The following is a 25,707-nucleotide window of genomic DNA, read 5'->3' on the forward strand; positions in this document are numbered from 1 at the left end:
CAAAAAACAAAGAGTAAGCAGAAAAAGAGGTCAGAGATGTGAAAGCACCCTGAAAAGTTGAAGGGAGTGGCTATAGGGTTCATTTAAAGATTGAAATTACTAAGAAAAAAAGAAGAGAAAAAAAAGTGTGTGCAGTTAAGTTTGGTTTGGCTAGGTTGAAGGGGAGAGGAAAGGAGAAGAGTAAATGAAGAGGAGAGAGAGAAAATCCATTCTTTTTACCTAACAAACACAAATGTGGGGATCATTGTGTTCCACAGAGGGCAGTACTAGTATAGTGGTAAAAATCTCACCTACGTTGGAGATCCTGGCTCAGTCCCCCTTTCCCTCACCCGCCCCCAGTGCATCTCCAGTTATAGCCACTTATCTATCAACAGAGGTTTGTGTGTTACTGTGCTGCTCCATAGGTTACAGCAAAGCTTCCAGACTAAGATGAACCAGAATGAAAGGCCTGGAGATAATGTTTCTGAAAATCATCTGAGGAGAACCCTGTGGATCACAATAATCCAAAGCCCAACCAAGTATGAGGAAGGCACAGTATTTCATTTGGTTATGTGTGGGGTCATCTTAAATTGAGGATTAACTTGATGACAAGACACAACCTCCATCAGTGCTCTCAACACTTTATAAAAATAAGTAGTACCGTCAATCCTCACGGAAAAATAATTCCTATTTCTTTGGAGTTGTTTCCAACACATAGTATCCCTACATGACAGGCTACAACTGCCCTGGTGCAAATCTTCCCAAACTACAAATCTTTTCAGTAGAAGACTACCACATCTTTCTCCACAGAATTGTTAGTGAAATTGAACCATGACCTGTACTTGCTACAGAAGATCAAATACTACATCTTCCAATTTGGATAACATCTCAACATCAAGAAAACAAAAATCCTTACCACTGGACCAATAGGTATCATCATGATAAGTGGAGAAAAGACTGAAGTTGTTAACGATTTCATTTTCCTTAAACCCACTATCAACACTCATGGTAACAGCAGTCAAGAAATCAAAAGACATGTTACACTGGGAATGTCTGTTGCCAAAGACTTCTCCAAAACCTTAAAGAGCTATAACATCAGTTTAAAAATTAAAATGTGCCTAGTCTAAGCCGTGGCCTTCTTAATTACTTCCTAGGCATCTGAAAGTTGGACAGTGAATAAAGATGACAGGCTCAATGCCTTTGAATGGGTGTGATGTTGGAGAAAAGTGCTGAATATCTCACAGACTACTGTAAAGCAAACAAACAAACAAATCTGTGTTGGAGGAGGCTCAACCGGGGTGCTCCTTAGAGGCAAAGATGGTGAAACTTCGCCTCACATACTTTGAGAACATTGTCAGAGGGGTCAGTCTTTGGTAAAAATCCCCATTATACTAGGAAAGGTGGAGGGATCAGAGAAAGAGAGGAAGACCTTCAAAAAGATGGGTTAACGCAGTGACTATAACAATGGGCTTGAGCATGTCAGAGAAGGTGAAGACGGTGCAGGATAGCGTGAGGTTCAGATCTGCTGTTGATAGGCTTGCCATGAGCTGTAGTTGACTCCATGGTGCTTAACAAGTTGGTTCTGACTCATAGTGACCCTTTGGAAGGCAGATCAAAATCCTAGATCAGCCTCACAATCACTGCTGTGTTTGAGGCCTTTATTGTAGCCACTGCGCTAATCCACCTTTTTGAGGGTCTTTGCATTCTTTGCTGACCCATTCTACTTCCCCAAACATCTTCTCTTCCGCCAGACGACACATCCAAAGTACGTGAGACAGCCTCACCTCCCTCGCCTCTAAGGAGCATTCTGGAGGCACTACTTACAAGACAGATCTGTTTGTTCTTTTGGAAGCCCACGGTATGGTCAAAATTCTTTGCCAACACCACAATTCAAAAGTATCCATTCCTCTCTGGTTTCCCTTATTTATCGCCAACTGCCACATGAAGATCCCTTTTTAATAGCGAGAAAACTGAGGCACAAGGAAGTTAAATCCAAAGTCACATTACTGAATAAAGGCAGAACTGGAATTTGAAGTCAAGCAGTTTTACCCTCAAGTCTGAACACTTGAGTATTACATTGTGTTGTCCTTTAAAAAAAAATCACCTTATTTTTTCATTTATTCATTGAAGTCAAAGTCCACGTCTTGTATTCTTTCACATGTCAAGCCCACTAAAGCTCACAGAGATCAGTTGCTACTTCTGTCTCTGACCTGGCTTGGAGTTTGATGGCTCACACAAGTATAGGCCCAGGCATTGTTTCCAGAGAGACACTGTCTCAGTAGATTTCCTGATTGGCTATCCAGGCTGAGTAAGTTTTCCTCCACTCATAATAGGCCTGGAAAAGGGTGCCAACTGTACCTGGCAGCGATGATACACACAGATGAAGCACAAAAGCCTGGCCTTGCCCTTCTAACAAGAGCCGACAGATTTCACAAGGAGTTGATATGGTTTCTGGCTGGAGTGACAGCTGGTTGGCAGCCACCTTATCAGAACAAAAAGATGCAAACTTTTGAGAGGTCAAATCAGCAAATAGCACCAAAAACAGCACAGAGAAAGCAGAGTTCTTTCCTTCTGGAATAAAATCTAATGGACGTTTTTTCCATAATAGACTATCTTCTCTTGGTGGGATAAAAAGCAATTATTTATGATGCTTTCATAAATTACCTTCAAAATAATCTAAAAAATCCTTAGACTTATTGCTCTTGAGTTGAAGACACTACCAGGGGGTTTTCAAAGCTATACATTGCACCAAAGAAATTGCCCATCTTTCTTCCTTGGAGCTGCTGGTAGACTCAGACAGCCAGAGGAATGTGGCCTTTGTGTTAGTAGTGCAACTTCCTACAGACTAGGCCACCACAGGGCCCTCTAAAGAACTTAACAGAATGTTTTACACATCCAACGTGTTCAGAGATATTTGAGAGTGAAGGACAGCAAGTCAGGAGATAGGAAATCTCAATTGTAGATGGGACTTCCAAGCAACCGTCTATATATTAGATAAGTTGGTTTCCAGTTTACTAAGCTCAATGAAAGAGCTCTAGTGTTCTAGTGGTAAGGACCTACACTGCCAGTCCCAAAGTATGCAGTTTGAATCCACCAGCTGCTAACAGGCAGGAAACAATCTCATCACCAAATTCACTCTTGCTCCACACAGGTGTGATTTCCTGTTCAGCAAAATTATTTGTTGTTGTTAGGTGCCGTTGACTTGAGTACGACTAATGGTGACTTGATGAACAGATCTGAACCCTATCCTGTGCCATCCTCACAATCTCTGAGCCCATTGCTACAGTCACTGTGTCAATCCATCTGGTTGAAGATCTTCCTCTCCTTTGCCGACCCTCCACCTTTCCAAGCATGATGTCCCTCACCAAGGAACAGATTCTCTTAGCAACGTGCCCAAAATATGTGAGACAAAGCTTTGTCATCTTTGTCTCCAGGGAGTGGCTGTACTTTGTCTAAGACAAATCTATTTGTTCTTTTGGCAGTCTCTGGGATATTCAGTGCTCTTCTCCAATAGCATGTACAAAAGCATCAATTCTTCTTCTGTCATCCTTATTCATTGCCCAGCAAAGTTGCCTACTTTATTTTACATTTTTCTTAAAGAGATAAAGCTGCACATGTTGATAACTGCTTTGTTCATAATCACCAGGAGCTGGAAACTACCCAAATTCTCTTCAACTGGCAAGAGAATACAGTGATAGTATAGCCATAAAATGGAATTCTGCTCAGTAATACAAGGAATGAGCATAAATACAACAAGGAGGCTGCCTCTCAAAAGAAAAGAGATAGAGCCACATTCAAAACCCCACCTTATATATGATTCCATTTACATGACATTTTGGAAAAGGCAAAATTATAAAGACAGAAAACCAATTAGTGATTGCCGGGAATTGGGGGTGGGGAAGGAATTGATAACTAAAGGGATCAGGGAAGAAATTAACTTTTAGGGGTGACGGAAATATTCTTTTCTTCATTGTAGAGGTGGTAACCTGACTGGGTTTATCAAATTTTATGGGACTGAAAAGATTTTAAGTATATAGACTGTATTTCAATAAACTTGGCTTCAAAAAGTTACTAATATTATAATAGACAAGTGCCCCCACCCCCCCTTTACCTTAAGCTGGGTCTATTCCTGGAATTCAGGATCCAATCTGCTCCTAACGCACTAGGAGGAGAGAGTCAGGTGGGGAGAGATTTGCTCTTGATGAGGGTCCTTTCATAACCGTTTGCATCATTGACCATGTCTGATTTTGACACTAAGCACTTGGCTCAAAGTCAACAAAATTAGCAGGATCTGGTTACTTATACACCTCAACCGTCACAACTTTATTGACGAAAATGGCTACCAGCTGTCACCCCTGCCTCCTTTCTGCTTGGCGATTCAGACATCGTGGCCATGGCAAATCAAACCGTGATCCTGCTATGTCTCGTCGTGTTGGGGTTTGAACTGCTGGCCAAATGGCTGTCGTTCAGCTGTGATGCTGCCAATCAGCCGTCACTGTGTGTTAAACATGATAGGCACAGCAAGATCTTCCAATCCTTCAGACATCTGAAAGAAGACCTGCTTTCTACAGGAGCAGGCAGCAAGTATGGGAGATGTTTAAAGGCAAGATTTTAGAATTTCTAATTTCCGGGAAAGGGCTTACTCTCTTTCAGAACAAAGTGCCGAATAAACTCAAGTCAGTGTGGGGAGAAATGATGTCAGTAGCAACTTACCAGGAGTGCCTGGGTGGTATAAACGGTTAAAATGCTCAACTGCAAAGTGGAAGACTAAGAGGTTTAAGTCTACCCAGAAGTGCCTCAAAAGGAAGACCTGGCATCTACTGTACTTTTTCTAGTTATTGCTCAGGCAGGCAGGGGATTGGTTTACCAGAAACCCCACCTATGTCTTAACAATGTGGAGGTCACTGGAATCTTGATCTACACAAATAAATCAAACCTGATTCAGCACAGCTCTTTAAAACAAAAACAAATAAAACAAAAATAAAACCAAAGATATTTGAAATCTTCACATGTTGTTATTACGTTCAGATATTTCCCTGTCATCTAGGAAAGAAGCTAAGACATGGGCAATTCTCTTTTATGGCTTTTATTGTAACTGTATTTGATATTTGACAGGGTTATTAAATTTTATCTCCCCATAATGTGTATTGTAAATTCCAACTCCTGTGTTTGTGATTAAACTCTCATCTGGGAATGGGCTGTCTTTGTTATGCTAATGAGACTTTGTAATGCTAAAAGAATTATGCCATTGGTGTAGAGTTTGTCTTAAGTCAATCTCTTTGGAGATACAAAAGAGGTTAAACAAATGAAGAAGTAGAGATGGGCAACTCACATCTAGGAGCAAAAACTCAGAGAAAAACATGGACTCCCCCCCCCCCCCCCACCCCAATCAGTGGAGAGAAAGTCTCCTATAGCTAGCTCCCTGAATCCAGGCCTCTAGTCCCTGGAACTGTGAGAAAAGGAATGTTCCTTCAATCCATCCACTTGCATCAGCACTAGATAACTAAGACTGAATGGAGTAATGCAAGAGTAGGGTGTTGCTCTTAAAAGATACATAAAATATGGATGCAAATGTGGAATAGTGTCATGGGTAGAGGTCAGAAGAGCCTTACAGAATTCTGATGAGAGTTCTGAAGACATGAACAGAGTATCATCTTATAAAATACATATGGCACCAAAAAAACACAAAACAATGGACATATCGTTGGACAACAGAGGAAAGATAATGCTTTTTATTTTGTGGGGAAAAAATTGAATAATGTTCAACTGTTTAGTAAAAGGTAGTACAATTTGTAAATGACTAATTTGGAGGCAGTCGTCAGAACAGAGCAAGGGAACACTGCATGGTTCAAAATTGGGAAGGGCGTACGCCAGGGATGCATCCTATCTCCATACCTTTTCAACCTATATGCAGAACAGATTATCCGGCAGGCGGGGCTCTATGAGGAGAAATGTGGGGTCAAGATTGGTGGACGATTTATCAACAATCTGTGTTATGTGGATGACAGAACCCTGCTTGCTGAAACTGAAGAGGACCTGAAGCGCCTGCTGCAGAGGGTCAAGGACTGCAGCCTCCAATATGGATTGAGGCTCAATGTCAAGAAGACAAAGATTCTCACCACTGGACCAAATGGCAGCATCAGGATGGATGGTGAAGAGATTGAGATTGTACACAGCTTTAGTTTGCTTGGCTCCATATTCAACAGTCTTGGCACCAGCAGCCAGGAAATTAAAAGGCGCATTGCCATGGGAAAGTCTGCTGTTAGGGACCTCTCCAAAGTACTGAAGAGCAATGGTGTCTCTCTGGAGACTAAGGTGTTTCTGATACAGGCCATGGTCTTCCCAATCACCTGTTATGCATCAGAGAGTTGGACAATGACCAAGGAGGATAGAAGGAGTATTGATGCCTTTGAGCTGTGGTACTGGAGAAGAGTATTGAGAATACCATGGACTGCTAGGAAAACAAACAGATTTGTCCTGGAAAGGGTTAAACCGGGTGGCTACTTGGAGGCAAGGATTCTGAGGCTCCATCTAACATACTTTGGACATGTTGTGAGGCGAGACCGGTCCTTAGAGAGGGACATCATGCTTGGGAGGGTGGAGGGACAGCGCAGGAGAGGAAGGCCCTCTATGAGGTGGATTGATTCAGTGACTGGAATAATTGGGATGGGAGTGTCAGAGACAGTGTGATTGGCACAGGACAGAGCGGAGTTTAGGGCTGTTGTACATAGGGTCGCTATGAGTTGCAAGCGACTCGACGGCACATAACAACAATAACAACAACAATTTGGAATACGGATGCCTTGCTGAAGAGACTTCTAAGCAAGAGTTTAAAGAGGTTTTGTGGTTTCTCATTGCCACTTAAAGTAAAATGTGACTGGAAAGGGGTGGAATTAAAAGGAACCTAAAGATTAAAAGTTAAAACAGAACCTAAAGAATCGGAAAATTGTATTGTACAAACTAAGGACATGTGTCCTGGGATTCTTATGGTCTTTTATGAAAAATATGGAACCTATGACTGATACATCTAACTAATTATCATACAGAAAATCCATTAGCTTAGACTACAGGGGACAGAGAGAATAAATAATGAGAATACTCTCTACCTCCTGGAATCCTACAAGCAGGAAACAAGCCAAAGTAGCTCCATTTGTTGTCCTCCAAGAAAAGGAGCAGGTTAGAGATCTTCAGAACTGTCTGAAAGAGCATGGGAAGTTAGCACTTCTCCATCTTCAAGGATGGGGCCAAGGTCTCCCAGGTTTAAATGAGTTGAGTTGTACTTTTACCAACCAGGTCCTGAAACGTCAGATTGTGGATCAGATGTGTTATAGAGATGGTGCCTCCACCCAAAGCTGAGAGGGCTGGGCTGGGGCTGCCATGGCCAAGGGGCAGAATAACAGGGCTTCTTGCCACAATCAAAGAGTTAGGGTTATCACTCAGATGGTCTAGGAGAATGGGGCTATTCAAAGTCAAGAGATCAGAACTTGGTCCTAATGGGCCTAAAAAGTTGAATCCCATGGCTGTGTCCTCTGCCAAGAAACCAGAAGGTATGACAATGCCAAGTCTGGAGGGTAGGATCATTGCTCGTATGGTCCTAAAGAACAGAGGATTATTATCAAGACTTGAGAGTTAAAGTAAATTGGTCTGCTGGCTTTGGGACTTGGTAGATGCCAGTTTCCCCCCTTTCTTTCCCATTCCTTCCCTTTGTAATGGAATGTCTACCTTGTATTTAGTCTACCATTGTACTTTGAAAACAAATTATTTGTATTCTAGATTTCATAGACCCACAAATGAAGAGAGATTTGGTCCCACAATGGAATATGCTAAAAGTCTCACTAAATTTCATCTATGTGATTCAAAAGAGGAGATTCTGCACTTTTAGTTGGTTTAAGACTTATGCAATGATGTGATAGGGTGAATGTGTTTTGCATGTGGCAAAAAATTAATTTTGAGAAGACTAAAATGGAATGCTATGGATTGAATCATGACTCCCCCCCAAAAAAAATATCCTTATAAATCCTAGCTTCTATGTCTGTGGTTATAATACCCTTTGGAAATGGACTGTGTTTGTTACGTGTCAAAAGTTCTAGTGTGTCTTGGTTGAGTCAGCATAGCTTTGTCTCTAAAAGGAATTCAACAAGCATGGGTAGGGGCGGAGGGTGTCCGTCTTTTTCCTGCAGAGCTACAGGTGGATTCAAACCTCCAGAGAGTTGCAGCCCTTGGGTAAACAGCACAGCTCTCTGCAGACACCCAGAGACTCTAATTCTTGCCATTGTTGTTGCTGTGTACCGCTAAGTCAGAACCCATAGCTGACCCGCCTGTAGAGTAGTTGGTGGATCTGAACCACACACCTTTGGGATTGCAGTGCAGTTTCTTGCCAATAGGCCTCCAGAGCTCCTCTTCCCTCCACCCTAGTGTTTCTTTACTGCTATATAGATTCAGCCTAAATAACAAGGATTCTAAATATGATAAAATGATTCTACATTTTAAAAAACCCTGAAGAAAATTAAAGGTATACAGTATAAGCAGTATACAGATGTTATTGATCATAATTCAGTTGCTTTAGTCTATGTTGGTGGCACTCTGGTAGTCTAGTGGCAAGAAGCTGCACTGCAATCCCTAAGGCATGAAGTTTGAGGCCACTAGCTGCTCCACGGGAGAAGGAGGGGTAATCTCCTCCTGTGTGATTAATTGCCTCTGAAAACGTGCCAGAGGATCAGCTATGGGTCGGTTCTCACCCTACAGTATACAACAACAGTCTGTTAAAGTGGTTTAGGTGTCATTCCAGGCACTACTTTTTTGGAGTCAAATTCTGGAACTTTTTATGAAGTCCATATGGAGAGTTTGACTCCAAATCAAAGAGGCTCTGACCTCAGTTTTCCCTAATATTTAAAATTTAAGTCTATGAGTTGCCAACTATTATATCAAAGTTTTATCTCTTTTCAGTTCCATTTAAAACAGACACCAGCAGACCCTCAGGTCCTTGTTGCCTTAGTGACCTTCTCTCTGAGGATTTGGGGAACAGTACCCTATCATCTGTGTGTTCAATTCTGAAATGGTCATAACTTGATTCCACAGCTAAGGACATTCCTTTGCATTCCAAGTTATACCACGTCAAGAATTCTAGTGTAAGTGCTAAAATGAGGTTTGGCAGAGACAAAACTTCAAAGTTCTTGACAACAATTTCAAAGCCACACACCAGGTCATTTCTGTGCCATAAACCCCTTCTTCGAAGCCATGCTTCAGGACTTCTGTCTATTGTTTCTTCACCTCACTTACAGATAACACATTTTTTTGTCCAAAATAAATCACATCTTGTCCCCAAACTCTTTTCTCCACCCGCCCCCAAGTTTAAAAGTTCTACTGTCAGAGATGAGCCATGCTTGTTGACTTATTGAAAGTTAGAGAACCCAGGACAATATATGAGTGTTGGCAGTTGAAGTTTTCTTCCAGAAACCAAAGGACACCCTGTCCTATGTCAAACAACAACAAAGGTTTGGAAGGCGATAAAGCTCCTTTGCAGTTCAAAACTCATCTCAAACCTAGATGTAACAGTTTGCTGTTTCCAATAGTCATGTCTTTGCTATTGTAAAATCGGTCTAAAAAGAAAGAAGAAAGTGTAAGCAGCTAACTGTTACGACCAAGAATTTAGAATTTATCTGTTCAATTGCTCATGTGTCCCTGGGCAATTACTTTGAAGAATTAAGCTTTGGTGTGAAATAATCAGGAAGCATTCTATAAAATGTAAAAACACTCCACAAGTGGGTTGAAGGAAGAAAAGCAAGTGGAGAGACACATGGGAAGGAGTAGTAGAAGCGTCTTGTGTTTGTTCGAAGGAGACCTTTCCCTTGCATTTGGCACAACTTCATCAGAGTGAAAATACCTACAGTAATCATTCTTATTTTCAAGAAGCACAAACCAAGAATGTGATTTGAATGCACATTCTCCCTTGAATTTTATAATTTTACTCTCTGATGCTTTGAGCTGTGGTGCTGAAGAAGAGTATTGAATAGAGGAACAAACAGGTTCGTCCTAGAGAGGGTGAAACCAGGCTGTTCCTTGGAGGCAAGGATTCTGAAGCTTCGTCTGACACACTTTGGACATTTACAAGGAGGGACCAACCCTCAGAGAGGGATGTTATGTTTAGAAGGGTGGAGGGATAGTGAAAGAAAGGAAGACCATCGAAGAGATGGATTGATTCAGTGACTGGGATAATGAGGGTAGGTGTGTCAGATACAGTAAAGTTGGCACAGGATAGAGCAGGTTTCAGGGCTATTGTATATAGGGTCAAGCGATTCAACGGCACATAACAACAATATATATTTTACTCTATATAGTGGTTTTGAATTTGACAAGACTTCCTTGCAGACTGTCCATATAATATTTTCATTTTCTATTTCTATCCTGTGGCTGATACAGTTAGTCAACACTCTCAGCTACTAAACAGAAGGTGAAAGGCTGTGTCTCCCCAACTCACCTTGGAAGAAAAGTTTGGTGATACACTTCTGAAAAATTAACAACTGGAAATTTTATGAAGATTGGTGTATGTCTTACTGTGTATGATTTTTTACTAAAATATGAAAAGAAATACATTTATGTTCTAGATTTTAAAAAAAAAAAAGGACAACCTAACAGACCACAGTTCTATTTTGATGCCTGAGTCAAACTGACTCAACAGATTTTTTTATGTTGAAGTTAGAAAATTTGAAGCTCATTTTCCATCAAGGTAACCTCAGCATAAAGTAGATGCTTAACAGACAAAAGTTGAATAAGTCAATGAGTGAAATAAATAGCCTGTAGACCAAGGGCTGCTTCTGGAAATGTAGTTCTAGGGAACGGTTGCAACCACCTAGTCATGGCATTCCACCCACAATACTTAAAAAGGTTTAGGAGTAGGTCTTACTTGGAGAGAGGTTTATAAGTTCAGCAAGTTTTAAACATTAAAAAGTTAGTTTCCTTATGAAGTAACGTAGCGTCAACCTTCAAAATAGCCCCTCTGTTAAGTCGTTGAGAAGGCATTTAAACATTCATGTCCAAATGGAAGCTAGAAGAGAGGTGCAGTCCCCTCTAAAAGTACATGCCTTGCCCTGTTATAGTTTAAAATGGTTGTTCACAGACTCACCAAAGGTGGCCAGACACTCCAGGAAGCAATCTACCCAAAGGACATCAGAGAAGAAATGGCCACCACTTTTAACACTATTGTTCTTTTCTGATAACATCTGTGGTTTTGACCTGGCCAAGAAAGTGTAACTAGGAAGCAGATCAGAGAACAGAGAGAAAGAGAAAACAACAATTTCCACAGCACTGAAGCAATTAGATGAAAATGTGCTGTAAACCAATGGGCTCTTCCTGTTCCTCTGTGGGGGTGGGCGATGGTGGAAGAAAGGGTTGTTCCTCCAGGGAGACACTCTTTGAAATTCCATTCCCAGCCCCTCTGGCTCTACCATTACCTACTGGAGGCATTTTCTCAGAGTGGGGAGTCCTTCCACAGTGCTCTCATTTTAAAAACATATCTTCAATTGTGGGAGGACAATTTAAAGCCAAAAGTTAATAATGAACAAGACATTATACTTTCAAAATTCTCTGAGAGTTTTGTGTTTTGATGTTACTCACTGAGGACGGCATGAGTTTGTTCTAGTTGAATGGTAGGGGTGGTGGTGGTGGTGTTTCCAGTGCTGTCTAGGGGTTTCTGGCTCACAGCTCAGAATACTACCTGGTGTACAATAGAACAGATGAGTACCTGGTCTCTCCTCATGCTCATCACCTTTGCTTTGAGCTCACTGTTCTAGTCACTATATCAATCTCTCTTTTCAAGGATTAAATGGAGCTATAGCCACTTTCTGAAGCAAGTTCATTTTCAGAATAAAAGGTTAGCAATCAGCTATTACTTAGACCTGGTTTCATTTTCTGTTAAAAAAGTATGTTTTAAATTCTTTGGCATTTAAAAGGAGTTTGTTTTCCTATGGCAGGAACCTATTATTCCCTTTAATCAATAATATAAGCACAACAAAACACACCACTTCTCACCAAGGTGTCCTTCAAAGTTGGAGGAGGGTTTTCTCCCAAAAAGGAAGCTGAAACTGCACCTTTGCTCAGGATCAGCCCACCCTCTCCCAGCTCTCCTCTCCTGATGTCCTCCCACAGCTCATAAAGGCCCTTTATTGCCAATGTAACGCTATCCACTTAGGAAATGTATCCTCATGTTCCAAGGGTATTTTCCCCCCATTTGTTTTCTCTTCCAGCATTTGATCACTGACTGGTGAACTGCTTGGGCCCACAGAGATCTCCAGACCACCAGCTCATGTATTTGAAAGGCATCTGTTTATTTGGAAAATGCAAATGTGGCCTACCTCAAAGACTGACAGGCAAGAAATGACCCACTGAGCAGGGGAGAGGTTTCCAATCTGGAGGCCGGTCCCTCCCTCTATCAGGCTGTCAGCACCGCTTACACTAGCTCTCTCGGATTCAGAACTGAAGGGCCCACAATTAAAAAGAGCAGGCTCAGCTCTCAAGAAAGGCAAAGCATTTCTCACCCGGTTTAAAGTAAGCAAGGGGTCATATACAAAGGGTCTTTGAAATGGTGGCTCCCTTGTAAATGTAAACACAGGGTTGCCTGGAGGAGGATCCTATCACCTACAACAGGACATTGGCCTCCTGACTTGTGGACACCCAGTTCCAGGGACTGATTCTAAGAGGAGCAAGCCCAGGAAGGTTAATACCCTGACTTTGATCTCTGTTGAGGCATACCAGCAAGAATTAATTTACATTTCAGATGAAAAAGGTTGACAGCATGAAAAGGCATCTTGTTTCTGGTATGTGAATGTGCCGTAATAGATCGGGAATTCTGAAAGGAAGTTCTGAGGAAGCTAAAGGGATAAGCCGAGCGGCTGCTTTTATTGGGAAGGAGATGAAAGGAAAACAAATTTCAATATGCGTGGCTCTGTAGCAACATGTAGGCCAAATGCTTCCTAAATTTCAAGGGCTGCTCTTTTAAAAATATATATCTTAGCACCATTAAAAAAAAAAAAAGAATATGGGCCAGAACTAGAAATACAAATGAATCCCTCGGAATCTAAATTTCAAATAAAATGACTTGTTTGAAAAAAAAAATCAGAGAATAATCTTATAAAATAACCATGAATAGTTAGGTCAAGATAATATCCCTCGGCCACTTTCCACAGGCTCTAAAAGTAAAGGACTGCCATGTCTAGACCTTGTTTCATCCTAAAAAGTCTCAGTGACACCAAGAGGATCTTGTAATGAGAGGATTATGCTATAGAATGATAATGACCCAAAAGAGAGGAGACAGGCAGAATTGTATTGCTTTTTGGGTAAACACAACCATTCCTTCTAATTGAAAGATAAGGGAACATGTTCTTAAGTCAATTGCCCATAAAATTGCCAGCACTATTACCCTATCCGTGGTTACCCGTGAAACCAAACCAGTGCCACAATTTCTGCTCATGATATTGGCTGAAAGGCAAAGAGAATGCTTTTGCTCTGGATGCCACACTCCTAACAAGGCTGACTGATGATGGTTGTATCAACTCCCATGTTTTCATGCTTCTCAAAGAACCTAAAGACTAGGCTGGTGGAAGTTTCCATAGCCAACAGATGGGGGACATTCTGTCAGATAAAGAAAGGGGGTGTTTGCCCAGCAGTGACAGGAAGGATGCCTCAAGAAAAGTGTTCACTCTGTTGCACTCAACAAAATGGCCCTCCCCGGGTACGCTGGAGGCGCTCCACTGAATAGATACTATTGTGACTGTCTTGGCTTCATGAAGAGGTAAGCGTGCTTCTATTTTTATGCAGCATCCACTTGGCACAGTGCAAAATACAGAGTATAAAATAACTCATTACCATTGAATAGGGACCAACTCACAGCTGACCTATTTAGTTTCTGAAGCTGTAAATTGCACAGAAGGAGATTGCCCATCCTTCTTCTGCAGAATCATTCATAGAGTCATACTGCCAGAGAGGAGCAGCCTTTGGGTTGGTGATGCGACTCCCTATGGACTATGTCACCAGAATTCCCCGACTATAAAGCAAGTAGTCTTATGGTTTTCATTGGGAAAATTTGATCCATGGCTTTTGTATATTGATCTCAGTGCATCACCAACATAAAAGACAAAAGTTTATATTTTAAAACACATGCTAGGCTTTGGGTCAAAATATAAGATCAGCTGTCAATTCCTTATCTCCTGTCTCCTTCATGTGTTTGGGGTGTGTGTGTGTGTGTGTGTGTGTGTGTGTGTGTCTGTTAGGAGGTAGGCAGTAGGAAGCAAATGTACTCTGAGTTGTATTTCATATGCTACTATAAAAATTGCATCCCTCTTCCTCACACTTTGAAGTTATAGGGCTTAGAATTCTTAGAGAAGGGTGTTAAAAGTTAACATCTGCAGCTAAATGACATCCCACTCTCCCAAATATTTTCAGTTGGAATGAAGATGTCAAGCTACCTAAAATGTCCTAACAGAGTCTTGTGAAGTGCCCCTTTGCACTGGTTCTGGACACCACTGGACCTCCTGCAAAAGCCTGCAGCTGTTTTGTTTAAGAATTTGCCTGGAGCCCAGCACTATCTGAAACCCTATCCCTCCCCCTGCTGCTGAGTCTGCTGGACTGGCCACCTCTCTCATTCCATCTCTAATTTCCTGCACTCCCAGAGCTCCTGGTGTGTTCGCTGGTCTGTTTCTTCCAGAGTGTCAATTAGACAATGAGAGAGGGAGCCTGGCCTGGCAGCCACCATGAGGGCTGCCATTTGCAGGAGATCAGAATGGCCAGAGAGCCAAGAGGCATGGGGAAGCCAGTAACTAGAGCTTGCAGGTTTCCACCACGTCTGCTGAGCTGTCACTTACACACCTCAAGGGGCCCCGGGGAACATACTGGCCACACAGAGGCTTAGGTTTGGAATGCTCCTTAATTAGAGATGTTCTCAGATAGAGTTATTCCCATAGCAGTAATGCTGAGAGACAAACGTTGGATATACTTAGAAAATCCCAGGGTTGGAAGGCACCCTTCCAGGTCTTTATTTCACAGATAAGAAGAGTGTGAGTTCAAGAGGGAAAGTGTTGTGCTTAATTGACAGTATTCAAAATTGGCTTTATATCTACACCACCTGTGTTCAAATGCTAACCCAGCAATTTGTTACCTGAACGACTTTGGGCAAGTCTCTGCCTCCTTTTTTGCTCTATATAATGGGGAGTGGAACAGTACTTACCCAGATCACCTTAGCAAAGCGCCTGCATCATCCAAGAACAGTTGTGTCAGAAGAAACACCAGATCCATAACCACTTGACTCATATTCCAGTGCTCTTGAATGATTAACTTTTCTACTTGCCTAAGCTCACAAGAACTTAATCACAGAACATTTTCAAATGGACACTGTGAAAATGATGTTTTAATTACCTGCTTGAATATGAACAGCAGACTCACTCCTTCTGTTGCTTATTTTCTTAAATTTCCTCCGCGCATCATATCCTCTCCAAGCTAAAAATATAAAACCATGTGCTAGGAATGACATTAATTTAAGAACGTGCCAGAGAATTGATATAAGCTGTTTCCCTTTCAATCTAGTATCCCTTCTTCTCCTCCCTCCTGTTTTCTTGCTAAACAAAATAAGCAGAGAGCCATGTGCTCTGGTGAGGAAGTGGGGCCGCTGGTCCTCAGCTTTGATTTGCAGAGTGGCTCAGGCAATGAATTCGAGATCATTCAAGGTCCCATGTAGGATGCGGTCTGGGAATCATATCTAGGTGAGGTGGTCCTCTGTTATCCCAACCCCTGCAATAACTCCTGATTTCAGTATTAGGGAGTGGGGAGTTAGGAAGTTAATGGAAGGAACTGGGATGGCTTGATCTTTTCATTTGAGAGAAGAGGTATTAACATGACCGTTGACGAGAAGAGAAAAATTTATAAGGAGGTGGATTGATTCAGTGACTGGGGTAAGGGGGTAGGTGTGTTGGAGACAGTGAGATTGGCACAGGATAGAGCAGGGTTTAGGGCTCTTGTACATAGAGTCGTTATGTGTTGTAGGCGACTTGATGGCACATAACGACAACAACAACATTAAAGGGGCGCTCTGGTGGCTTAGTCTGTAGGGAGTTGCTCTGTAGGGAGTTTCTCCTCTGGAGAAAAATGGGGAGGAGAAAAATGGTCAATCTCCTCTTGTGCAATTTACAGCCTCTTAAAATTGCTGGAGACCAGCTATGAGTCCATTCTGACTCAACAACACATAACAACAAAAGAAAATTTTAAAAGGGAGTAATAAGTAGCACAGTAATACCATTTGTTGAGGGTGTGCCTGGAGGGAGCCCAGAGCTGCATTAAGCTAGGGAGGGGGAATTGTGTGATGGCAGGAGAAGCCTGATGAGGAGAAGTAAAAGAGAAAGTGGAAGGGGCTGTCTGGGGGTGTTTGGAGGCTTTTAGATGCAGAGTGAAATGAAGCCACCCATGAGGAGTATGGGTGTCTCTTTTTCACTCCTTCACCCTGACCTAAGTGTCATCACTTTCGAAGTTATTGAGTGACACTTGAGATTCTGAGTGGACTGAGGCACCTCTGGTTCTAGGCTATAAAAGCACCAAAGAAATGTTCTGTGTCTTCTATGTTTCAGATTTGGCCCTTTCACAATCACTTTTCATCAACACAGGTACTCACGTGTTATTTGTAGCACAAATGACATACACATGTGTGCAGCGAGGCCCTGGCAGGGCAAAGAGCATGGGGGAAGCTAGCAATTGATGTCCTTGATTTGTAAGCATCATCTATGCTAACAAAGCCTTTTACAAACGGTATCAGTAATTCTGATACTGATCACATGGTAAGGGACCTGTGATGTAGATTATGCCAGCTTTGGGGGGAGATGGTGCTTACATGTATCTGGGTGACTTAAGGTTTATCTCACATGTTTTAATCCTTATTCAAGTACTGCCTCTATCTTGCTACTTGTCAGTGTATTGTAATGGCCCGTCTAAGGTCAAGGACCTTAAATAGTCTCTTCCACATCCCTCCCTCGCACAGGGCCTGCCATGCAGGAGACACTCTGACAGATTTGTTGAAGAAAGAAGGAGAGGTAGAAAGAAAGGAAGCAACAAGTGAGTGAGTCACCCCTAGCCCTTAGCAGCCAGAAATGGCAGGATTTGGGACAGTGCTTGTGAGAACTAGAGCTCTTACCAGACTGGATGGTAATGGCTCCCTTCTGCCTCTTCTCTCTGACTCTCTTGTATCTTCGGGCTCCGAGCCACCCCTTGGTATATGCCTGCAGCACCACCACTCTGCCTATGACTTCTCGCAACAGCAAATTTAACTGTTCAACATGGTAGTACTTGAGGAAAACCTAAAAAGAGATATAGATTTAGCATCACCTAGGAGCTCCCAAACACAAATTCACTTTACTCTGCGGTAATTTTTTTCTTGCAATTAATATATATTTTTTTAAATTTTATTTTATTTATTTGTGTGTATGTACCATCAAATTGGATCTGACTGGTACAGGAGGAGATTGCCCCTCCTTCTCCAGCAGAGCATCTGGTGAATTCGAACCACACACCTCTGGGATTGCAGTGCAACGTCTTGCCACTAGGCCACCAGAGCTTGCCGCAATTAATGTTTTTTTCTAAAAAAATTTTAAACTGGTTTACCTACAGAGTTTGGTAATTTTAAAAAACATATTACAATCGTTCTTCAAGTAAAAGACAGTGATTTGATTTGTACTGATGTTATGATTTTCTTGGGGGCAAATATAACTCACTTCTAAGGGTGAGCCAACCATTGAGTAGTGACGTAAATCCTAAGGGGACATGCTGTTCCCCAAAACGAAGCACTGCACATGATAAGATTAATCATCAGGGAACTCAGTAAATAACACAACATGAGTCTAATTAAAAAAAAATAGGCAAAATTCTGAAAGAAACTCATCATTGCCATTAATGTGATTTATAAGTTTACACGTGGTGCTGCAATAGGCAGCTTTTAATAAAGAACATTCAAAAATGAACTTAAATATCTCATGCTAAAAAAGCTAAAATGTTCTGCAAACTACACAGAGAACAGAAAGCAAATCCTTGTCCTGTAATTCCTGAGGCCAGGCACCCCTGACCCAAGGTCATTTTTAGGTTGGGGTCTTGTCTGCTGAACTTCACAACTTATACTCACAGACCCTAAGACAAGAGACAAAGGCAAACAGAAGTGTCATCTAAGCAATAAAGAAAACAATACCTTTGTTTTCCCCAGCACCCAGTGATCTAATCTGGACTTTTCTAAGATAGCAAGACAACTCTCTTTGTTAGCAATAGGTGTTTGATGTGCTCTAAATGCCAAGTAATAATACCTAGAAAAAGAAAAGAGTTAAAAGTCAACATTTTCAGTACAGTGGAATTGCCCAATGATATGCCTGGTTTTAATAGTAAATATTTCTTGACCGCTACTAATTGCATATGAAAAACATACAATTGATACCAATAAACTTGGCTTTTATCTACTTTTCTATTTTCTGCTGTGCATATTTTCTTTTTATTATGACTTTGGAATTTATAATCAGTACATACTTGGTGTCTTTTGCATGCCAAATCAAAGTAATCCTTTCAGAAAGTGAACACGTAGTTTTCCTAGTGGAAGTCATTATTTTAAAATATCACTTTTATAAAAATGGTTAGTAATTCCATTGCACTTATTTTGACTCTGCCTTGAAAAATTTCATCTGATGCAAATAATAGATAGTAAAGAAAACTTCTGAAAAGATCTCTTTTTCTTTTTTTTTTTTGTCTTGAATTTTCCTCATTTTAAATATCCATGCAGAGGGAGCTCTGGTGACTCAGTCCATTGCCCGTGATGGTGCTAACCAAAAAGCCACACATCTAAAGTTCTAACCTACCAGCCGGCTCCACGGAGACAGATGGTCCGGCTCTTCTTGTTAAGATTTACAGCCTCGGAAACCTAATGGAGTGTTGTTGTTAGTCAAAATCAACTCGACAGCAGTGAGTTTGAGGTTTTTTTTAAAAATTATTTGTGCATTTACCAATTATCTTTAATTGCATGTCCGCTCAATTTCCAACTGCAGAAGTTGGTAGAAATCCTCAATTTTCCCATCATTGCCTTTAGATGTTGGTACATATTTGAATAATAGTCGTATTAACAGGTCTGCTTTGTATATGTATGGATACTATCCAGTTCTCAAAACATTGCATTTCAGGACAGATTAGACTAGACAGAAGAGCCAGAGCATTAGAAATATCACTGCTGATGTCTGATGGATCTTGGCTGGAAGCAAAGGATAGCAGAAGTATGTCCATTTGTAGCTTATTGATTATTGTTTGTTGTTGTTGTTATGTGCCGTCGAGTTGTTTTTGACTCATAGCGACCCTATGCACAACAGCCCTAAACCCTGCTCTATCCTGCGCCAACCGCACTGCCTCTGACACACCCATCCTGATTTGTGTAGATAATATCAAATTATGGTTGACACTGAGAAGAATGGGAATCTCAAAATACTTAATTGTGTTCATGTAAAATATATACCTAGACCAAGAAGTTGTAGTAGACTAGAGCAAGGGAACTTATTTAAAATCAGAAAAATGAACATCAAGGCTTTATCTTTTCTTCATATCTATTTAATCTGTATGTGGAGCAAATTACTGCAGAAGCTGAAAGAAGAATGTGGTATCAGGATCATAAGAATCCTCATCAACAACCTATGTCAGACAGATAACACAACCTTACTTGTACTGAGGATGACTTGAAGAGCTTGCTGCAGAAGAACAAAGACTACAGCCTTCAATATGGATCACATCTCAACCTCAAGAAAACAAAAATCCTTATCAATGGACCAACACTGTGGTAGATGGAGAAGAGATAGAAATTGTCAATGACTTAACCTTGCTTGGATCCATTTTCAATATGTTAGGCACCAGCAGCCAGGAAATAAAAAAGACACTGGCAAAGTCTGCTGTCAGAAACATCTCCAAAGTGCTTAAGAGCAACGATGTCAGCTTGAAAACTAAGGCACACCTGATCTAAGCCATGATCTTTTCAATTACTTGCTATGCATCTGAAAGTTGGAAAATGAATAAGCATGACAGGACAAGAATTTACGCCTTTTAGTTGTAGTGTTGAAGAAGAGTGCTGAATATCACATGGATTGCCAAAAGAACAAACAAGCATGTCTTGAAAATGATGCTCCTTGGAGGCAAAAACAATGAAACTTCATTTCACATACTTTGGGCATGTTGTTAGGAGGGTCCAGTATTGAGAAAGGACAACATAGTTGGAAAGGTCAGGGGGCAGTGAAGGAGTGGAAGACCCTCAACAAGATGGATTGATGCAGTGACTGTAACAGTGTGCATATGTGTGTCAGAGATGATGAGGATGGCACAGAATAGGACAAAGTTCAGATCCATCATTCATAGGGTTACTATAAATGGAAGTTGAATCAACAGCACTTGAATCAATGGCACTTAACCACATTAAAAACATCCAGTGAGGATGAAATATGTTTACGGCATTGAAGTCTATGGGGGAGAGAATAGTCTAAAAGTATTATATTTTAGGGCATTATTTTTATCGTAGGAGTATGCAATGAGGGTTGTAGAGTGGATTATATTTGGGGCTAGGGGGTGGGTTTTGGGGAGGTGCGGGGGGGGATTGTGTACCAATGAGGGAGTTTTTCTTTTGCTTTTCAAGGAGAGGAGCAAATGGGGGGGGGAGGGGGGAGGGGTTTGTGCGGGGAGAAGGGTGCAACAATGAATGAATGGAATCCCAAAATCTCTGTAGATGTTCATTGAAATAAAAAATAAACAACCTAAATTTAAAAAAAAAAATCCAGTGAAGAAAATGAAAACTAATATCTCTAATTGTTGTTGTTCTTAAGTGATGTCGAGTTATAGACGGCTCATAGCAACTCTATGAACGAAAGACCTGAACAATTGTATAACTTTCATCGTTTCTCCAAGTTCATAGAGTTTCTGGAGGCAAGCTATTTCAGAAGTGGATGCTACTCCTGCTTCCACCTTGTTTTAATAGCAACACAGAATATTTTTCTATACATATTAATTAAAAATTTATTAAAAAAAGTATTTGTATGTATGTTGAGCAGGGGGCTCTGGTGGGACTGTTGGTAGGGTGTGGCACTATTAACCCAAAGGCAGTGCTTCTTGGGCATTTTCAATACACCAGCTGCTCTTGGGGACAAGGATGGATAGTCTCCTCCCATGACAGTTAGATCCTCCCCAAACCCACTGGAGGCTCAAAACTGCCATAAGTTGGTTCCAACTCGACAATGAGTTTGAGTTGATATTATTTTTAAAAATGTTTGAAAATGGACCTCTTCTGTACTCTTAGCTGCCATCTATAATTTAAGTTTCACCTCTTAGAAGTTTAAAGAGACTAAATGGGTCTTAATTTCTTTGTTAAAGGATTTTCTTACTATTGCTGAGACAAGGCTTATTTGTTATCCTGGAATAAAATATGTTCCTTCTTCATGCCAAATATACTCAGACCATTCCATGTATGGAGAAGAAATAAACATACCTGAACATCACTAGAATTGCTTAACTTTTTCATCATGATGCAAGATTGTTTTCTAAGTTGAACTATAATGCAGATTTTGCTGGAAACAACAGCATTCAGATTCCAGGAAAGCTTCCATGACCTAGAGTCCCTGTTTTTGTCCTTGGGGAGGAGAGGTTGTGATCTCTCAGAACCCTTGAATGGTGACCAGAACCAGAAGATGTCAGATCATTTATCCAAGCCCTGACTGGTAACAGCAGACGTCTTCTGCCAATAGGTGCAGAAGGGACAGCCAGGGTCCAGCTTAGGCCTCACGATTTTGTGGTGCCAACGCAGGTTCTTTATTTTCAGTTTCCCAGGACTGCTATTTCAAATCACAGCTTCTGTGACTTGGCTTTGGCCAAGGCCAAGTGCATGCCAGAGTACATCAGGGTGGTGGAAATGAATGGCAATGCACTAGGAGACCAGTGTCTCAGGACCGCTGAAGTACAGATGGCTTAAGACATAAAGTAGATGGTAGAGCCTGGATTCCCTTCACTTCTTCCATTATGCCCAGTCGGTTATTATGTGTGCTCCCTCAGCTTTAATCTGACAAGGCTTGCTCATAGTGGGTGCTCAGTACTACTGGTTGTTGCTATGTGCTGTTGAATTAGAAGTGACTCTTTGTTGACCTCCCAGTGGGTTTTCAGAGGCTGTAAATCACACAGAAGGACACTGCACTTCTTTCTCCTTTGGTGAAGCTGGTGGATTTGAACCACTGCTTTTGATTTGGAAGCATGGAGAAGAAGTATTTAAAGAGAACCTAAAGAATGCCTAGTATTCTGTGAGATATAGGGAAAATGCAAGGTTTGTTCCAGTGTTACAGTAAAGGTTTTAGATTTGCTTTTAAGGGATCTGTGGCTGGTTGTAAGCAACTGCTAATTTCTTAATAGGCAGAATGTATCCTCTGAACTAGTAATATATACACTGAAACTGAACTCTGATTAATAGTCAAGATGTCAAGTCTGGCTGCAGGGATATGACCCAGCTTGATGGGGTCTGGAGGATAGACTTCCAAGATGGTTCACTCATAGGTCAGCTCATAGGAGGCAGTGGTGTTTTGCAATATGAGCCTTTCCATAGGACTGCTTGAGTATCCTTATGGCTTAGAAGATGCCTTTTTTTTTTTTTTCAGAAGGGAAGAGAGAGAGAGAGAGAAAGGAGAAATCTGGAAAGCTGTTATGATCTAGGCGGTGACTTCTGCTATACTCTGTTCTGTAGAAGTGAGCCAGACCATATTTAACAGAAGGGAGACAAAGCTCCACTTCTTAAACAGAGAAGGATCAAGGGATTTGTGTTTATATTTTGAAATTACTACAAGTGAACTGTATAGATCACCAAGTTTTCTTTCTAACTGATAAAGAAAACCACTTTCAGTGAGGGGAAGGAATTTGTCCAAGATCACAGAATAAATGATGAAGGCTAAGCATATTATACAAGTTTCCTGATTTCCAGAATATTGACTTTTTTTTTAAAGAAATGGTACAAATACAGCTAATGAGGTTGAATTGTGGGTGGAGGGAGAGTAAAATGAGTTAAGCAAAATATTCTCTTTAGAAAAAGATTTGTAAATTTGCCTACAAAAAAAAATAGGGTGAATTGATATTTTTAAACTTTATTATTTGCTTAGATATAACAGTTTTTCCGCATTACAATTTGGTTTTGCTCTCCATAAAGATTCTACAACAAAATGCTATTGTTTGAAGTATAGGAGACTTCACTAACGTATCAATTGTCTCAAATGTAAAATCTGATCTTCAAAGTATAATTGGAGGGGGAAAAAATAAAAGAAAAAAAATAAAAAAGTCTACTTGACCATTTAAAGAATAGTACCTTTGAGGCAGTATTATCGTTGGGTGTTGTGGAGTCAAGTACAACTCACAGTGACCCTATGAGCAATAGATCTGAACCCTGCCTTATCCTATGTTACATCACAACCTCGGACACATTTGAGCCCATTGTTACAATCACTATGTCAATCCACCTATTTGAGGATCTTCCTCTCTTTTGCAGTATGATGTCCAAATATGATGTCCCGCTCCAAGGAATAACCTCTCCTAGCAACATTTCCAAAGTATGAGACAAACCTTCATAATCTTTACCTCCACCTGCACTGAAAGGTAGAAGCAAGAAGGGATAATGAGAAATAAAAGACTCCTTCTGCCTCAAAACACAGCAATTCAACTTCTCACGGCAGGTGGAGAAAAATTATTAATAAGAGAAACATTGTTAAATGCACCAAAGTTGTTCTATAAGACTAAGGAAAAAGAAAGATTTTCATTGTTGTTCAAGATCTACTCTGAGGGAGATCCAGTGACATAGTTTATACAGAGTTAGGATGATTACCCAAAAGCCATTCTTCTCTGACAGTTTGAATCTACCTGCAGCAAGAAAGATGGCAATTTCCTCTTGTTTGATTTACTCAGGAAGCCAGTGGAAGGTCAGTTATGTGAGGACAATAAGTAAGTGAAAATGAGTTACTGTGAATAGGGTAAAGAGTACAAATCTTAGAAACTCTAATGAGCAAACACTGCCCTTCTAGGTAGGAGCCAGGCCATCATGCTCCATGGACTTCTAGGCTTTTACAGACTGGATAAGAACCCTCATGAGATGTCAGAGATGCTGAGAAGACTAAAAGACTATGGAGAAAGAGAAAGCAAGGATGCCTGGACTCATATTCAAGTAGTCTCAGTATGTACCAAAAAGAAACATAATTGAAAAAGATGTGTTAAGCTCCTGAAAGGAAACATAAATGAAAAGGAAATGTTAAGCTTCTATTTTGAGTCCCTGTGTATTCATAAATAACTTTTAGTAACGTCATCTTCTTTTTAATAAAAAGATTTAGCTCTGAGAGTTCTCTGAGACATGATGGGAGTAGAACTGATGACTTAATCTTTACAGATGAGACTTCAGAACCTACTTAGATGTGCTAGGAGAAAAAAGCAGCTAGAATTTCTAGGGTGGAGTGCTGGAAAGGAGAGAGCCATAGGGAAAGAGAACATTGGATATCTATGATGTCCCATCAGGCATTTAGCAAATTATTGATGGGCCATGTATGAGAGGAAGTTACCAGAGACTGGGAAAGAATCATCTCAGGAGATTAGAAAGAATAATGTTTGGCACACTCTCAGGACTAGGAATAATGTCCATTACTACTAATCAGACTGGTAAACATTATAATTCACACAACATTATATAGAATAACCAGAAAGGTCTAGTTTTCAAAGTAAAGAAAAAGCCAGTTCTAAACACTGCTCTGGTTTTACCTAACAAAGCTTTAAAAAAAAAAGCCAAAAGGATGGACAAAAATGTTTCTAAGTAATTAAACTGCATTCCAGAATAAAATAAAATATACATATGCAGTAAAAAGCTGCACTGCAATCCCGAAAGTATGTGTTGTTCGAGGCCATCAGGTGCTCCACAGGAGAAGGATAGCAATCTCTGACGTATGTATTATCTAGTCAATGAATTCTGAGTATCTGTGAAAATGTGTCCCATCATAAGGATAAAAAAGAAATGGACGCAAAATGGACTCAAAAGTGATACAGATATGAAACTAGGAGAGAAAGACAATAAAACAGCTATCTTAAATTTGTTTAATATGTACAAAACATTAAGTAGAGATATAAGAAAAATAAAAAATATCTTTTAGAGATTAAAAATATAACATATGGTATGAAAAATACACAAAATAGAAGTATCAGCAAGGTAGAACTAAATGGGAAAAATACGTGAAAAGCTTGAAGCTATAGTCATAGAAATTCAGAGGGAAAGAGAAAATACAAAGGTCATCACTGAATTGCAGACGACTTGAAGTTTCCTCCCATATGTTTAATTGGAGTCCCCAACAGGAGTAAAAAGTGGGGAGAGAAGGATAGAAAAAAAGGTTAAAAGAAATAGTATCTAAAATTTTCCAAATGAAACTATAACCCAATATTAATCGAAGAATCTCAGTAAACTCCAGTGCATCCACATATGTTCACATGCATACAGGGAAAAACAGACAAAAAGTGGAAAAACGGCACCAAGCTACATCAGAATCAACTTGTCAAAATTAGAAAAAAAACAGTCTTAAGAGCAACCATAGAAGAAAGACAAGCTTCATAGAGTAAAACAAAGTTGTTGTTGTTGTTGTTATGTGCCATCAAGTCGCTTGCGACTCATAGCGACCCTATGTACAACAGCCCTAAACT

At 40.6% G+C, this 25,707-nt stretch overlaps 1 protein-coding gene across 1 annotated transcript in view; it reads right to left on the minus strand.

The window, feature by feature from the left end:
* The window catches only part of MYO3B (myosin IIIB), a 642,969-nt gene that overhangs the window by 219,642 nt on the left and 397,620 nt on the right, over nucleotides 1-25,707 (minus strand). Inside the window, exons 26-28 of the mRNA XM_006878970.1 lie at nucleotides 18,191-18,302; nucleotides 17,147-17,309; nucleotides 15,385-15,465 (exon numbers count right to left, since the gene is read on the minus strand). Coding sequence (XP_006879032.1) covers nucleotides 15,385-15,465; nucleotides 17,147-17,309; nucleotides 18,191-18,302 — 356 coding nt within the window. The remainder of the gene's footprint in view (nucleotides 1-15,384; nucleotides 15,466-17,146; nucleotides 17,310-18,190; nucleotides 18,303-25,707) is intronic.

Source organism: Elephantulus edwardii, unplaced genomic scaffold (genome assembly GCF_000299155.1).
Source record: "Elephantulus edwardii isolate Elephantulus edwardi_28Jun2011 unplaced genomic scaffold, EleEdw1.0 scaffold00001, whole genome shotgun sequence".
Taxonomy (NCBI): Eukaryota; Metazoa; Chordata; class Mammalia; order Macroscelidea; family Macroscelididae; genus Elephantulus; species Elephantulus edwardii.